The sequence below is a fragment of the Nerophis lumbriciformis genome, linkage group LG13 (assembly GCF_033978685.3).
Source record: "Nerophis lumbriciformis linkage group LG13, RoL_Nlum_v2.1, whole genome shotgun sequence".
Lineage (NCBI taxonomy): Eukaryota > Metazoa > Chordata > Actinopteri > Syngnathiformes > Syngnathidae > Nerophis > Nerophis lumbriciformis.
In genome coordinates this window covers 35,660,255-35,679,160 of record NC_084560.2, presented here as the reverse complement: position 1 = coordinate 35,679,160, position 18,906 = coordinate 35,660,255, and the positions used below count along the sequence as shown (strand labels likewise).

The 18,906-nt window shown below is 33.7% G+C and overlaps 1 protein-coding gene across 1 annotated transcript in view; it reads left to right on the top strand.

The window, feature by feature from the left end:
* Nucleotides 1-5,156: 5,156 nt before the first annotated feature.
* kalrna (kalirin RhoGEF kinase a) overlaps nucleotides 5,157-18,906 on the top strand; it is a 261,174-nt gene continuing 247,424 nt past the window's right edge. The window contains exons 1-2 of the mRNA XM_061970917.2: nucleotides 5,157-5,499; nucleotides 8,948-8,967. Of these exons, the coding sequence (XP_061826901.2) occupies nucleotides 8,951-8,967 (17 nt within the window). The 5' untranslated portion in view covers nucleotides 5,157-5,499; nucleotides 8,948-8,950. The remainder of the gene's footprint in view (nucleotides 5,500-8,947; nucleotides 8,968-18,906) is intronic.

Below are 18,906 nucleotides of genomic sequence, written 5' to 3'. Positions count from 1 at the left end.
AACTAGCCAGACAGCATATGTACTCTTTTTTCCCCCGTTTATTTGGGTAAGCACTCCATTTATGTCGAAATAGCTTGGCTTTAAATTCCACATTTATATCACTCTCTCGGCTTCTGTCTGCTCCAACGTCTCACCCTTCCTTCATGCTCGCTTCAGGAAGCAGCGGTACATCCTCAGTACATTCAGCTTCAAAAAGATAAGGTTGTGAATCCTCATTTTGTCCAAAAACAGTCGTCTTCGTCGTCTGTTACCATGTCAATCGTGATGAGAACACACTTGCGTTTGTTTCCGGAAGTATGGACACTCGTTTGTTGGCAGAAGTAGGAAGTGCATTGCTATAGAAAAAGATAAGATAGCTTCTACGTCAACACGTGTATAAGTTTGTAATGCACAACACTGAGATAGCACACCAATCTGTACTGAGTGAAAAACATGAACTATCATATTACAGTATCTGTAAAGTATTATTTCATGTTTTGTTTGTACATAGCTAGCCAGACAGCGTATGTACTGTTTTTTCCCCCGTTTATCTGGGAAAGCACTCCATTTATGTCGAAATAGCTTAGCTTTAAATTCCGCATTCATAGTGCCAAAGTCACTTTCACCTCACTCTCCCGGCTTCAGTCTGCTCCAACGCCTTCCTTTTCCTTCGTGATGGCTTCTAGAAGCAGCAGTTCATCCTCAGTATATTCAGCTTCAAAAAGATAATGTTGTGAATCCTCGTTTTGTCCAAAAATAGTCGTCTTTGTTGTCTGTTACCAAGTCTGCCATGATTATAACACACTTCCGTTTGTTTCCGGAAGTAGGAAGTGCGTTACAACGAAAGAGATAAACGAGCTTCTACGTCAACACGAAAGGCGTTTGAGTTTGTAATGCACAATACTGCGATAGGAAACCAATCTGTACTGAGTGGAAAACATGAACAATCATATTACAGTATCTGTAAAGTATTATTTCATGTTTTGTTTCTACACATCTAACCAACGAGCATATGCACAGTTTTTTTTCCCGTTGATTTGGGTAAGCACTCCATTTATGTCGAAAAAGCTTGGCTTTAAACTCCACATTCATAGCGCCAAAGTCACTTTCACCTCACTCTCCCGGCTTCCGTCTGCTCCAACGTCTCACCCTTCCTTCGTGCTCGCTTCTAGAAGCAGCAGTTCATCCTCAGTATATTCAGCTTCAAAAAGACAAGGTTGTGAATCCTCGTTTTGTCCAAAAATAGTCGTCTTCGTCTGCCATGATGAGAACACACTTGCGTTTGTTTCCGGAAGTAGGAACGCTCGTTCGTTGCCAGAATTAGGAAGTGAGCTGCTATGGAAACGGAAATAAATGTGCCGAAGAATTAGTTCAGGCAATGATTAAAATGACCAAAATATGGTATATATTGTGCATATTACATATTGTTATGAAGGTGTTTGTTACTACATTGTATATATATATACTTGCAGTGTGTATATAAAACGTTGATGGGTGGTTTTGAAGTTGTTTTAGAGCACAGGTGTCAAACTCAAGGCCAGGGGCCCGCGAACACTTAGGAAAATATGCATCAATGAAGTATCTTATCTTTTCGAACTAAATGTATTTGTTTTTTCCATTTGACAAAAAAATATATATATATGCACTGCATGAAATTGCATACCTTTTAAATGTTAATATTATGCAATATTGCAACAAATAATATATTGCCATAGTTTCCACACATTTTTATTTGTCAAAATAAAAATAAATACTTCAATATCTGCTTGACTTATGGTTTTAAAGCAAGTTATCCATCAAATAGTACACTGCGAAAAAGGACAAGAGATATTATGTTAAAATTATGTTTTTTTACAGCATATTCATTGAAAACTGTAATTTGAAAAAAACTCGACCACTCTTTTTTTTTTTTACTGTAAAATCTACGGTTGTTGTTGCTGTAAATGGAAACAAGGTACCACAGTTATTTTACGTTAACAAACTGGCAGCTCAGTTGCCAAGATTTTTTTTTTAAATCCAGTGGTACTGTTTTTCTATTTACAGTAATATGTTGGAAAAACTACCTTCAATTTTACAGTAAGCTGCCAGTATTTTACCGTAAAATAACTGTGGTGCCATTTTAAAATTGTAAATAAACAGTGGGTATTTTTTCCCATATACTGTAATATAATGTTTAAAAAGTGTGTAGATTTTACATTAAAAAAAAATGGTGACCAGAATTTTACTGTGAACTACAAATTTTCATGTTTTTTACAGTGTACGTAAAAAATATATATTTAATAATAAAACGCAGAGGAAAATCCATAACTTATTCACTGTTACAAGCGGCCCTATGGTGGCAGCCATAACTGCAATGTGGCCCTCAATGAAAACGAGTTTGAGACCCCTGTTTTAGAGGCTTTGAAGGCCACAACAGTGACTCCTATTGGCCACATCTTCCAAGCATTTTTATTACTTTTTAAATCCTACAATTTTTTTTTAAATTGTCGCTCATAATGATTGTGAACGATAGGCAACATTTAAAAAAAAAAAACTGCAATTCCCCTTCGATGCGTCCATCACCCGCAGGATTCTCACAGTAATGAGGCGGAAACACCCCCGTGAATGAACGCCCGTCCGACGCAGCGTCCGATAAAAAGATTGTAAGACGCCAACCAGTCCGCGCGGAGGAGCAAAACCAGTTCTTGCAGCAGTTGGAGGAGAGGGGGGAAAAAAATAAATAAATACCAAAAGCGAGGATTCCCTGCAGGACGGACCCGGTCGTGAATGTTTCCTATTCCCGCTTTTGTCCTTTCTTTTTGAGGAAAATGGCCGTAAGTTGAGGTGAGGAGATGCTGAAAAGAGATTGAATTGTTGCTGGTGGTTCTTCTTGTTGTCTATGTTTTATGTTCCAATGTGACACACACAAGTCCTTCCTCTCTTCTTTTCTTTTCTACATCAGAAGTGTTTCGCTCTATTTAATGTGACTTATTGAAGATGTTTCGTGTATATACATCCATAACGCAGCTCGGACATTTACAGTGTACATAGTTTTGCCGCCACTATAGTCCCACGCACTGTTTTGGCAAACACTGGTCCCTTTTTGGCTTGTTGTGGGGGTTTTTTTCTTCAAAAAAAGAGGTGTAAATAGTGCTGACCACGACAACAAAACACCGGCCGGACCTATGACAGCCTGGGAATGGTGCCATACTTCCGATATTCTAGCGTATAGGCTGTGATAACGCGTTGAAGCGGGAAGGACACGACCATGTTTTCTTTGTCCTTTCCAGACATCTTCTTTTCCTTCTTGCAAATACATCAATAATAATAATGAAAAAAAAAAAAAAAGATCTCAGTGATCACGTTGTTGGGGGGGAAAAAATGAATAAACGCACCGACATGTGGAGCCCCGACATGTAACGGTGCTTTGTGTAGCATTTTAACATCAATAAACCATTGCCACATTATCTGCCGACTGTGCTTCATGACCATGTTCACATGACAGCCCTCTAGTACACAGGTGTCAAACTCAAGGCCCGGGGGCCGAATTTTATTGGGCCCTTGAAAGCCTGGAAATAATATGCATCAATAAAGTACTGTGACTTTTCTTACTGGGAGAAAAAAAATACAAAATAAAATATATGTTAACTTAAATATTGTCTAATTATTCAAAAATATATGATCAAACATTCAAACCATGTTAAAATAGAAATAAATACTAATAATGATTTCAAAGCAAGTTATAAATCAAATTGTGCAATGTAAAAGTAGCCATAGATTTCATGGTAAAATCGTGAATTTTACTGTGGCTTTAACAGCATTTTCCTCCAAATGAAAAAAACAGTACTCTTTTTTTTACTGTAATAACCTGTGGTGTCGTTTTGGCATTTACAGTAATACACCGAAAAATCTACAGTTGTTGATTTTGCAGTAAAAAACAAACAAACAAAAAAAACTGCCAGCTCAAGTGCTAAAATTTTACTGTAAAGTTGCAATTTTTTTTATTTACAGTAAAAAAACTAATGTCAATTTTACAGTAAAATTCTGGCAACTGAGCTGCCTATTTTTTTATTTATTTTTTACCATAAAAACAGCAGTACTGTTTTTCCATTTACAGTAATATACACTACATTTTGAGGTGAAATTATTGCAACATACCAAATTATTATAATATAACTATTATAATATTTTTTTTAAAAGTGAGAACAATTCGTTATTATTATAATATAATTATTATAATAATTTTTAAAAAGTGAGAAACATTTGTATTAGGGTGCTCCAAATAAAATTCTGTTTAGGCACCCAATTTGACACTTAAAGGCATTCTCCCATCCATTAAAATGATGTGCAATAATGTTCATCTATAAATATAACAAATAAAATAAAAAAATTCTAATACATTTTTCTTCAATACACTTTTTTAATAGATACTTTTTTGTATTATATATATATATATATATATATATATATATATATATATATATAAATGTATATATATATATGTATATATATATATATGTATGTATGTATATATATATATATATATATATATATATATATATATATATATATATATATATATATATATATATATATATATACACGCACACACACACACACATAAATACATTATATTCAGACAAGTTGAGATATTAGAATGTGTTTTTTTTTACGGTCACACTTCTGAGAAAGACTATTAAATACATCTCACAAACACGTCTGAAAATAAAATGCAAGATATACAATCAAAAAGGAAAAGAATGAACCTATAAAATACTGTATACAATTTAGATTTAAGTAAAACATTCCATCCATCCATCCATCCATTTTCTACCGCTTATTCCCTTTGGGGTCGCGGGAGGCGCTGGAGCCTATCTCAGCTACAATCGGGCGGAAGGCGGGGTACACCCTGGACAAGTCGCCACCTCAAAACATTCTATAATAGAAAAATATTATAAAACATAATGATGCATTCATCAAAATGGTACTCATTTTGCTTGTTTAATTTTTTTTAATGAAATTATTTATAAAAATGAAATAATATAGATATAATTAGATAATAATAATACTAATCGGTATTTATCAATTTAGTGACAAAAAAATAACAGTTCATGGCCATGTCCACATTCATTTCTTTCTGTGACAAAGTAAGAAATACATATATTATATTTGTGTCTCCTCTCTTACTTTATCCACAATGTAATGTTGTTTTGAGGGGCATGTTGTTATTCATTGATTTGAACATTATTCAAATAACTGAATAAACTTCATGAAAGATGCATCACTGAAATATTTCTTAAAGGTGAGTAAAAGTGATGAGGTGGTAGCAATGAAGTGATGAAGTCATGAATGATATCAATGATGTTGTTGTAGCCTGATGCTTATAAAGCGCAACCCTGCGGAAAGACGGGGGGAGTGACGTCACTATAAACGTCACCACTGATTGGCTCGGCGTAAAGAGGGACTTCCTGTATGTAGCTACAAGGCGGGAAGAAACTTGATGGCGTTTTTTAACGCGAAGAAAGAAACACATTGAAGAAGGTAAGCCGTCATTGTATGTGTGAGTTACCTTATTTTGGACGGAAAAAGAATAGACAAACAACACGTATGTTTTACTTAAAATGTACGTGTTCGCCGCTGTTTCTTTAAACTCCTAACTTCCGTATTTGCCGCACTTCCGGATTATGGAAAACTACATTTTGGCTACTGAGGGGGGTTATGTTATCACTAATTGTTAAAAGTTGGAAATAAAACCTCCATGCTTTTATATCTTGTGTTTTTAAAGTGTATATTTAAACAAACGACTTTATTATAAATATTTTGAAATTTACACACTCGAGGATCATTTGTCCATAAAATGTTCTGCATTGTCTCCCTCTGCTGTTGGGAAACGTGTGTTGTCTCATCCTAGCTCTCCAGCCACCGAAATAACACGTTTTTTTAATATTGTTTTATTGTCTCTTGTTATCTATTAAAATATGTATTAGATGTAGTCACGGCCTTGTTTTCCTCGACAACAAGCCAAAAAACGTATTAAATGGCATTACAATAAAAAAAAAAAACAGCGCAGATGCAGAATTGCAATACAAAAATGGAAGCAATAAAAAATAAAATAAGCAAAAATCAAGAGAACAGATACAACAAAAGAGATTTCAGATTTTAAAAAATAATTAGTTTTTAAAAGCAGGTATTTAATGTAATGCACATTTTATGTGTATGGAACTTTACAAGGCTTAATTAATATAGTGCTAAATGTGAGTTCTTCTTTACCAAATATATTGTCATTAGAGCATACTTGCCAACCCTCCCGGATTTTCCGGGAGACTCCCGAAATTCAGCGCCTCTCCCGAAAACCTCCCGGGACAAATTTCCTCCCGAAAAACTCCCGAAATTCAGGCGGACCTGAGTGACGTGTTGACAACACACAACAGTGTCTACCGTAAAGCAGTTTGTCTGTCGTAAACAGCAATGTTGTGACACTTTTAAACAGGACAATACTGCCATCTACTGTACATGCATATGTGACCCACCCATAATGTGTCACATTTTTGTGTTGATTTATTTATTTTATTTTGTGGTTTGAATTCGTTTTTGGAGCTGTCATTACACATTTATCAGTATTCACATTGGTCAGTAGGGGGCAGTAGGGCGTTTCTTCCCAATTGAATGCTATCACCTGCAGACCCGAAGTGGCTTGTCATTCTGATGAGCGCGACCAGTCTGTGAACAATTGAAACGTCCTGTGTGCTTTTTCCTCCTGTATAACAGGCTAGTCTTGGTGAATCAACTCACTGAATAATATCCATGTGATCTTTATAAGTTTAAGTACACATTCTGATGGTGGAGCCTAACTCTAAAGTGTTTGTGAGTTGTAGTTTGTAAATGAACACTGAAATTCAAGTATTTATTTTATTTATATATATATATATATATATATATAGCTAGAATTCGCTGAAAGTCAAGTATTTCTTATATATATATATATATACATATATATATATATATATATATATCTTAACCACGCCCCCAACTACGCCGCCCGCCCCACCCCCGACCACGCCCCCACCCCCCACCTCCCGAAATCGGAGGTCTCAAGGTTGGCAAGTATGCATTAGAACAGAAGTGTGTTGACAACGATGGAAAAAAGGGTTTTCACTAAGAATAACATGGTTCCAAAATGACTCAATTTTGCTACCTAAAACATGCCACGAAACACACTGTCCAAATTATGTCCTGCATGTTGAGTCCGTCTCCTTTTGGATGGACAAATATTGTTTATGCTTGGAAAGTGGGCTATTTTCACCTCAGGTGGTAATGGAAGATACACATGTGTATTTTTTAGGGATGTCCGATAATGGCTTTTTTTTTGGCCGATATTCCGATATTGTCCAACTCTTAATTACCGATACCGATATATACAGTCGTGGAATTAACACATTATTATGCCTAATTTGGACAACCAGGTATGGTAAAGATAAGGTCATTTAAAAAAAAATGTATTACATAAAATAAGAAATAAATTAAAAACATTTTCTTGAATAAAAAAATAAAGTAAAACAATATAAAAACAGTTACATAGAAACTAGTAATTAATGAAAATGAGTAAAATTAACTGTTAAAGGTTAGTACTATTAGTGGACCAGCAGCACGCACAATCATGTGTGCTTACGGACTGTATCCCTTGCAGACTGTATTGATATATATTGATGTGTACAGCTCTGGTAATGGGTACATTCGCACCCACCTGCACAAATGTACTTCAAAATGTAACAATCAAAATAAATATGACTTTTTTTTTGTTTACTAGGGCATGCATATATAATATGCATTAGTTTGACCATTTAAAATCAACAATAATAAAAAGGAGATGCTTGGAAATAGCATAAAAATGCCCCCAAAACGTGGAAAAACGCGATTCATAGCGTTACTTTTTGGTGTAACCATCATGAGCGTTGGGTTCAGGTATATTTCTTTTATATTTTGATAAATCATCACATTTATGTTGCATATTTTGTGTGTTTGCCATAAAAAACAAAAAGACAAAAAGGACATAAAACCAATAAATAAAAAACATTAAAAAATTATAAAAACTTATCGACGGACAGATTTGAAGTGGATCTAAAGACAAAAAAGGAAAATAATGTGTGACTTATTTTTAACACTTTTTTAAGTGGGGCCCTTTTGAAATGCTGAGAATTTCAGTGGGATTTTTATTGTCATTGCTCAAAAAATAATAATGAATCAAAATCAATGTTATGAATTATTGACTTATTTAAGGCTTCAAATACTTTACGTTAATTGTACACTTTAAAATATTTTTGGGGGGAACATTTTGCATATTTTGTGTGTTTTCCATACAAAAACAAAGTTACTATGACAAAAAGGGCATAAAACCAACAACATCAAAACATTTTTTTTAATAAAAGCTTATAATCGACGGACAGATCTGAAGTTGATGTCGAGATTTAAGCTTTCCAAAAAAAATTGACCAAAATAGTGAATGACTTATTCTAACACTTTATGAGGAATTTAGTGGGATTTTTTTTTTTAACTCACTGCTCAAAAGTACGAATGAATCAAAATTAATATTGTTATGAATTATTGACTTATATAAGTCTAAGCAAATATTCCACTCCATAATTTTTTTGGGGTGGGGCAAATATTGCATATTTAGTGTTTTTGTCATAGAACACGACATAGTATAAAATGATATTGACAGATAGATTTCAAGTTGATTTAAAGATTTAAGCGTGGAATAAAATAAAAATAGTATATAACTTATTTTGATGACTAAAACCCTTGACCTTGAGGTTGAATAAACATCGACGTATTGTATTGGTTTTGAAAAGGAAGTGGCAAAAGTTTGGACACTCAGATGTCAAACCTCCAACAAAGTGAGTTGTTGAGGTCGAAAGAAGGAAAGCACGGGTTCTAATGGAGCCTCTAATGGAGTCCTCATGAGAGTGCTGTCATGCTTGTTTCCCACCAGCAGATGGCAGCAGAGCACAGGTGAACACATGTTCCAGTGGAGGCTTGAGGAGAGGGAGAGCAAGGAGAGAGGAAAAGAGTGAAGGAGGAGAGAAAGGTTGAACAAAGTTAAGTGGGGAAAAAAGAATGGAAGAGAAATGAAATGCTTCACATGGTATTGTTAGATTTTCCAAGGAATTGCCATTAGATTTGTAACGATTCTTTATCGATTAAAATTAATTTTTTTTAATTTTTTTTAATTAATCCAATGTTATTTTTAAAAAAGTTTTGATTTTGAATCAACAAACGTTTTGAATCAAGAATCGAATCGTTACCCCGGGAATCGGATCGCATCGTTAGTATCGCGCTCCCAGAAAAATCAATTTTTAAAAAAATCTTAAATTTGATCTAAAAAAACAAAACAAAAAATATCTATATATTTTTTGTTTTTCTCCAAAATCTGTCCAGTCCAGCCACTTTATTAAATGTTTGGGTAGAATTGTATTAAACTAAACCAGTTTTCCATCCATCCATGTTCTTCCGCTTATCCGAGGTCGGGTCGCGGGGGCAGCAGCCTAAGCAGAGAAGCCCAGACTTCCCTCTTCCCGGGGGATCCTGAGGCGTTCCCAGGCCAGCCGGGAGACATAGTCTACCCAACGTGTCCTGGGTCTTCTCCGTGGCCTCCTACCTGTCGGACGTGCCCTAAACACCTCCCTAGGGAGGCGTTCGGGGGCATCCTGACCAGATGCCCGAACCATCTCATCTGGCTCTCGATGTGGAGGAGTAGCGGCTTTACTTTGAGCTCCCCTCGGATGGCAGAGCTTCTCACCCTATCTCTAAGGGAGAGCCCCGCCACCCGGCGGAGGAAGCTCACTTTGGCCGCTTGTACCCGTGATCTTGTCCTTTCGGTCATTACCCAAAGCTCATGACCATAGGTGAGGATGGGAATGTAGATCAACCGGTAAATTGAGAGCTTTGCCTTCCGGCTCAGCTCCTTCTTCACGACAATGGATCGATACAGCGTCCGCATTACTGACATTTTCTTTTAAGTAATATAGAAGTTGATCAGAGCTGTTTATTTAATGGAGGAATGTAGTTAATCATAGGACTGGCACCCAACGTTATTAAAAAATATGGATTTTGAATAAAGAATCGTTTTGAATCAAGAATCTATTCTGAATTGGATTGTCACCTCAGGAATCCGAGATGGTTAGTATTAGTGGTGTCAAAAAATTGATTTTCGAATTAATTGCGATTCTTATTTGTAAAGATTCTTAATCAATTAAAAAAAAAAATTAACCCAATGTTTTAAAAAAAATATTTTGATTTTGAATCGAGAAATGTTTTGACTCAAGAATCAATTCTGAATCGAATCGTTACCCAATGAATTGGATCGAATTGTTAGATTTTCGAATGAATTGCGATTATTTTTTGTAACGATTCTTAATAAATTTCAAAAAAAATCTACATTTGATCTAAAAAATCTTTCCTGTCCAGCCACTTTATCAAATGTTTGGGTAGAATTGTATTAAACAAAAGCAGTTTTCTTTTAAGTAATATATAAATTGATCAGAGCTGTTTATCTATTTAATGGAGGAATGTAGTTAATCATAAAACTGTCACCCAATGTTATTAAAAATATTGATTTTCAATCAAGAATCGATTCTGAATCGAATTGTCACCTCAGGAATCAGATCGAATGGTTAGTATTAGGAATGTAAAAAAAAAAGCATTTTCGAATGAATTGCGATTGTTATTTGTAACGATTCTTAATCGATTACATTTTTTTTTAAATCTATTAAAAATGATTAAAAAATAACCCTATGTTATTAAAAAAGTTTTGATTTTGACTCGAGAAACGTTTTGAATCAAGAATCTATTCTGAATGGAATGTTTACCGCAGGAATCGAATTGAATAGTTAGTATTAGGCTGCCAGAAAAAAAAGATTTTCGAATGAATCGCGATTCTTATTGGTAAAGATTCTTTATCGTTTAAAAATAATTACAAATCTATTTATTTATGTCTTTTTTTTTTAAAGTCTGTCCAGTCCAGCCACTTTATTAAATGTTTTGATTTTTGACGTATATGTACGATAGTCTCTCAGTATTAACGCGATAAGAACGTTTTGACGTATGCACGATTGACTCTAAGCGTTAACAAAACAATACGTTTTGACTCATGTACGATTGCCTCTCAGCATTACCACGATAAGGACTTTTCTGACGTATGCAAGATTGACTCATGATAAGAAGAAAATTTTTTGCCGTTTGTACGATTGACTCTTAGCATTAACACGATAAAAAATGTCTTGACGTATGTACAACTAACTCTTAGCATTAACACAATAAAAATGTCTCGACGTATGAACGATTGACCCTTAGCATTAACCCGATAAAAACGTCTTGACGTATGTACGATGTACTCATGATAAAAATGTCTGGACGCATGAATGATTGACTCTCAGCATTAACACGATAAAAATGTCTTAATGTATATACGATTGACTCTTGGCAATAACACGATAAAAAAATGTCTTGACGTGTGTACGATTGACTCTTAGCATTAACATGAAAAACATTTATCGACGTATGTACGATTAACTCTTAGCATTAACACGATAAAAAATGTCTTGACGTATGTACGATTGACTCTTAGCATTAACACGATAAAAATGTCTTTATGTATGTACGATTGACTCTTAGCATTAACACGATAAAAATGTCTTTACGTATGTACGAATGACTCGTAGCAATACCATTTTAAGATATTACATAACAATTTGACGTGAGTGATTAATTGTAAGCATAACACGATAAGAAGAACGTTTTTTGGCGTAGGTACGATTGATTCTCAGCATTAACACGAAAATAAAGTTTTTTAGACATATGTACGATTGACATTTTAGCATTAACACGATAAAAATGTTTTTTGACGAATGCATTAACCTGACAAGAATTTAAAAAATATATATTTACGATCTATTCTGTGTATTGGCATGATAATAATGTTTTTTGACGTATATGCGATTGACTCGGTTAACACGATAAGAAAGTTTTTGCCATTTGTACAATTGATTTAGAATCAATTGTACAAACGCGATGCGAAGAAAGTTTTTTGACGTATGTACGGAAAATTCTCAGCATTAACACGATAAAAATTTTTTTTAACGTATGTACAATTGACTTTTAGCAATTATAACATTTTATGACATTACATAACAATTTGACGTGAATGATTAATTCTAAGCATTAACACGATAAAAATGTCTTGACTTATGTACGATTGACTCTTAGCATTAACACGATAAAAATGTCTTGACGTATGTACGATTGACTCTTAGCATTAACACGATAAAAATGTCTTGACGTATGTACGATTGACTCTTAGCATTAACACGATAAAAAATGTCTTGACGTATGTACTATTGACTCTTAGCATTAACACGATAAGAAGAAAGTTTTTTGACGTACATATGATTGACTCAGCCTTAACACGATAAAAATGTATTAGCGTATGTACAATTGATTCTCAGCATTAACACAATAAAAATGTATTGACGTATGTACGATTGACTCTTAGCATTAACACGATAACAATTTCTCGACGTATGTACGATTGACTCTTAGCTTTAACAAGATAAAAAAATGTCTTGACGTATGTACAATTGACTCGTAGCAATAACACGAAAATAAAGTTTTTTAGACATATGTACGATGGACATTTTAGCATTAACACGATAAAAATGTTTTTTGACGTATATACGATTGACTCTCAGCATTAACCCGATAGAAAATGTCTCGACGTATGTACGATTGACTCTTGGCATTAACACGATAAAAATGTCTCGATGTATGTACGATTGACTCTTAGCATTAACACGATAAAAATGTCTCCATGTATGTACGATTGACTCTTAGCATTAACACAATAAAAATGTCTCGACGTACTGTATGTACGATTGACTCTTAGCATTAACACGATAAAAATTTATTGACGTATGTACAATTGATTGTCAGCATTAAGATGATAAAAATGTATTGACATATGTACGATTGACACTTAGCATTAACACGATAAAAATGTCTCGATGTATGTATGATTGACTCTTAGCATTAACACGATAAAAATGTCTTGATGTATGTACGATTGACTCTAAGCATTAACACGATAAAAATTTATTGACGTATGTACAATAGATTGTCAGCATTAAGATGATAAAAATGTATTGACGTATGTACGATTGACACTTAGCATTAACACGATAAAAATGTCTCGATGTATGTACGATTGACTCTTAGCATTAACACGATAAAAATTTCTCGACGTATGTACGATTGACTCTTAGCATTAACACGATAAAAATGTCTCGACGTATGTACGATTGACTCTTAGCAAAAACACAATAAAAATTTGTCGACATATGTACGATTGACTCTTAGCATTAACACAATAAAAATGTCTCGATGTATGTACTATTGACTCTCAGCATTAACACGATAAAAATGTATTGGCGTATGTAAAATTGATTCTCAGCATTAACACGATAAAAAATGTCTTGATGTATGTACGATTGACTCTTAGCATTAACACGATAAAAAATGTCTTGACGTATGTACGATTGACTCTAAGCATTAACACGATAAAAATTTCTCGACGTATGTACGATTGACTCTTAGCATTAACACGATAAAAATTTCTCGACGTATGTACGATTGACTCTTAGCATTAACACGATAAAAATTTCTCGACGTATGTACGATTGACCCTTAGCATTAACACGATAAAAATGTCTCGACGTATGTACGATTGACTCTTAGCAAAAACAATAAAAATTTGTCGACATATGTACGATTGACTTTTAGCATTAACACAATAAAAATGTCTCGATGTATGTACTATTGACTCTCAGCATTAACACGATAAAAATGTATTGGCGTATGTAAAATTGATTCTCAGCATTAACACGATAAAAAATGTCTTGACGTATGTACGATTGACTCTCAGCATTAACCTGATAAAAAATGTCTTGACGTATGTACGATTGACTCTTAGCATTAACACGATAAAAATGCCTCAATGTATGTACGATTGACCCTTAGCATTAACACGATAAAAATTTATTGGCGTATGTACTATTGACTCTTAGCATTAACACGGTGAAAATGTCTCGACGTATGTACGATTGATTCTCAGCATTAACACGAAAATAAAGTTTTTTAGACATATGTACGATTGACATTTTAGCATTAACACGATAAAAATGTTTTTTGACGAATGCATTAACCTGACAAGAATTTAAAAAATATATATTTACGATCTATTCTGTGTATTGGCATGATAATAATGTTTTTTGACGTATATGCGATTGACTCGGTTAACACGATAAGAACGTTTTTGCCGTTTGTACAATTGATTTAGAATCAATTGTACAAACGCGATACGAAGAAAGTTTTTTGACGTATGTACGGAAAATTCTCAGCATTAACACGATAAAAAATTTTTTAACATATGTACAATTGACTTTTAGCAATTATAACATTTTATGACATTACATAACAATTTGACGTGAATGATTAATTCTAAGCATTAACACGATAAAAATGTCTTGACCTATGTACGATTGACTCTTAGCATTAACACGATAAAAATGTCTTGACGTATGTACGATTGACTCTTAGCATTAACACGATAAAAATGTCTTGACGTATGTACGATTGACTCTTAGCATTAACACAGTAAAAATGTCTTGACGTATGTACGATTGACTCTTAGCATTAACACGATAAAAAATGTCTTGACGTATGTACTATTGACTCTTAGCATTAACACGATAAGAAGAAAGTTTTTTGACGTACATATGATTGACTCTCAGCCTTAACACGATAAAAATGTATTGGCGTATGTACAATTGATTCTCAGCATTAACACAATAAAAATGTATTGACGTATGTACGATTGACTCTTAGCATTAACACGATAACAATTTCTCGACGTATGTACGATTGACTCTTAGCTTTAACAAGATAAAAAAATGTCTTGACGTACGTACAATTGACTCGTAGCAATAACACGAAAATAAAGTTTTTTAGACATATGTACGATGGACATTTTAGCATTAACACAATAAAAATGTTTTTTGACGTATATACGATTGACTCTCAGCATTAACCTAATAGAAAATGTCTCGACGTATGTACGATTGACTCTTGGCATTAACACGATAAAAATGTCTCGATGTATGTACGATTGACTCTTAGCATTAACACGATAAAAATGTCTCCATGTATGTACGATTGACTCTTAGCATTAACACAATAAAAATGTCTCGACGTATGTACGATTGACTCTTAGCATTAACACGATAAAAATGTATTGACGTATGTACGATTGACTCTTAGCATTAACACGATAAAAATGTATTGACGTATGTACAATTGATTGTCAGCATTAAGATGATAAAAATGTATTGACATATGTACGATTGACTCTTAGCATTAACACGATAAAAATGTCTCGATGTATGTACGATTGACTCTTAGCATTAACGCGATAAAAATGTCTTGATGTATGTACGATTGACTCTAAGCATTAACACGATAAAAATTTATTGACGTATGTACAATAGATTCTCAGCATTAAGATGATAAAAATGTATTGACGTATGTACGATTGACACTTAGCATTAACACGATAAAAATGTCTTGATGTATGTACGATTGACTCTTAGCATTAACACGATAAAAATTTCTCGACGTATGTACGATTGACCCTTAGCATTAACACGATAAAAATGTCTCGACGTATGTACGATTGACTCTTAGCAAAAACAATAAAAATTTGTCGACATATGTACGATTGACTTTTAGCATTAACACAATAGAAATGTCTCGATGTATGTACTATTGACTCTCAGCATTAACACGATAAAAATGTATTGGTGTATGTAAAATTGATTCTCAGCATTAACACGATAAAAAATGTCTTGACGTATGTACGATTGACTCTCAGCATTAACCTGATAAAAAATGTCTTGACGTATGTACGATTGACTCTTAGCATTAACACGATAAAAATGCCTCAATGTATGTACGATTGACCCTTAGCATTAACACGATAAAAATTTATTGGCGTATGTACTATTGACTCTTAGCATTAACACGATAAAAATGTCTTGACATATGTACGATTGACTCTTAGCATTAACACGGTGAAAATGTCTCGACGTATGTACAATTGATTCTCAGCATTAACACGATAAAAAAAGGCTTGACGTATGTACGATTGACTCTTAGCATTAACCAATAAAAATTTCTTGATGTATGTACGATTGACTCTTAGCATTAACACGATAAAAAATGTCTCGACGTATGTACTATTGACTCTTAGCATTAACACGATAAAAATGTATTGGCGTATGTAAAATTGATTCTCAGCATTAACACGATAAAAAATGTCTTGACGTATGTACGATTGACTCTCAGCATTAACCTGATAAAAAATGTCTTGACGTATGTACGATTGACTCTAAGCATTAACACGATAAAAATGCCTCAATGTATGTACGATTGACTCTTAGCATTAACACGATAAAAATTCTCGACGTATGTACAATTGATTCTCAGCATTAACACGATAAAAAAAGGCTTGACGTATGTACGATTGACTCTTAGCATTAACCAATAAAAATTTCTTGATGTATGTACGATTGACTCTTAGCATTAACACGATAAAAAATGTCTCGACGTATGTACTATTGACTCTTAGCATTAACACGATAAAAATGTCTCGACGTATGTACGATTGACTCTTAGCATTAACACGATAAAAATGTCTCAACGTATGTACGATTGACTCTTAGCATTAACATGATAAAAAATGTCTTGATGTATGTACGATTGACTCTTAGCATTAACACGATAAAAAATGTCTTGACGTATGTACGATTGACTCTAAGCATTAACACGATAAAAATTTCTCGACGTATGTACGATTGACTCTTAGCATTAACACGATAAAAATTTCTCGACGTATGTACGATTGACTCTTAGCATTAACACGATAAAAATTTCTCGACGTATGTACGATTGACCCTTAGCATTAACACGATAAAAATGTCTCGACGTATGTACGATTGACTCTTAGCAAAAACAATAAAAATTTGTCGACATATGTACGATTGACTTTTAGCATTAACACAATAAAAATGTCTCGATGTATGTACTATTGACTCTCAGCATTAACACGATAAAAATGTATTGGCGTATGTAAAATTGATTCTCAGCATTAACACGATAAAAAATGTCTTGACGTATGTACGATTGACTCTCAGCATTAACCTGATAAAAAATGTCTTGACGTATGTACGATTGACTCTTAGCATTAACACGATAAAAAATGTCTCGACGTATGTACTATTGACTCTTAGCATTAACACGATAAAAATGTCTCGACGTATGTACGATTGACTCTTAGCATTAACACGATAAAAATGTCTCAACGTATGTACGATTGACTCTTAGCATTAACATGATAAAAAATGTCTTGATGTATGTACGATTGACTCTTAGCATTAACACGATAAAAAATGTCTTGACGTATGTACGATTGACTCTAAGCATTAACACGATAAAAATTTCTCGACGTATGTACGATTGACTCTTAGCATTAACACGATAAAAATTTCTCGACGTATGTACGATTGACTCTTAGCATTAACACGATAAAAATTTCTCGACGTATGTACGATTGACCCTTAGCATTAACACGATAAAAATGTCTCGACGTATGTACGATTGACTCTTAGCAAAAACAATAAAAAATTTGTCGACATATGTACGATTGACTTTTAGCATTAACACAATAAAAATGTCTCGATGTATGTACTATTGACTCTCAGCATTAACACGATAAAAATGTATTGGCGTATGTAAAATTGATTCTCAGCATTAACACGATAAAAAATGTCTTGACGTATGTACGATTGACTCTCAGCATTAACCTGATAAAAAATGTCTTGAGGTATGTACGATTGACTCTTAGCATTAACACGATAAAAATGCCTCAATGTATGTACGATTGACCCTTAGCATTAACACGATAAAAATTTATTGGCGTATGTACTATTGACTCTTAGCATTAACACGATAAAAATGTCTTGATATATGTACGATTGACTCTTAGCATTAACACGGTGAAAATGTCTCGACGTATGTACAATTGATTCTCAGCATTAACACGATAAAAAAAGGCTTGACGTATGTACGATTGACTCTTAGCATTAACCAATAAAAATTTCTTGATGTATGTACAATTGACTCTTAGCATTAACACGATAAAAAATGTCTCGACGTATGTACTATTGACTCTTAGCATTAACACGATAAAAATGTCTCGACGTATGTACGATTGACTCTTAGCATTAACATGATAAAAAATGTCTTGATGTATGTACGATTGACTCTTAGCATTAACACGATAAAAAATGTCTTGACGTATGTACGATTGACTCTAAGCATTAACACGATAAAAATTTCTCGACGTATGTACGATTGACTCTTAGCATTAACACGATAAAAATTTCTCGACGTATGTACGATTGACTCTTAGCATTAACACGATAAAAATTTCTCGACGTATGTACGATTGACCCTTAGCATTAACACGATAAAAATGTCTCGACGTATGTACGATTGACTCTTAGCAAAAACAATAAAAATTTCTTGATGTATGTACGATTGACTCTTAGCATTAACACGATAAAAAATGTCTCGACGTATGTACTATTGACTCTTAGCATTAACACGATAAAAATGTATTGGCGTATGTAAAATTGATTCTCAGCATTAACACGATAAAAAATGTCTTGACGTATGTACGATTGACTCTCAGCATTAACCTGATAAAAAATGTCTTGACGTATGTACGATTGACTCTAAGCATTAACACGATAAAAATGCCTCAATGTATGTACGATTGACTCT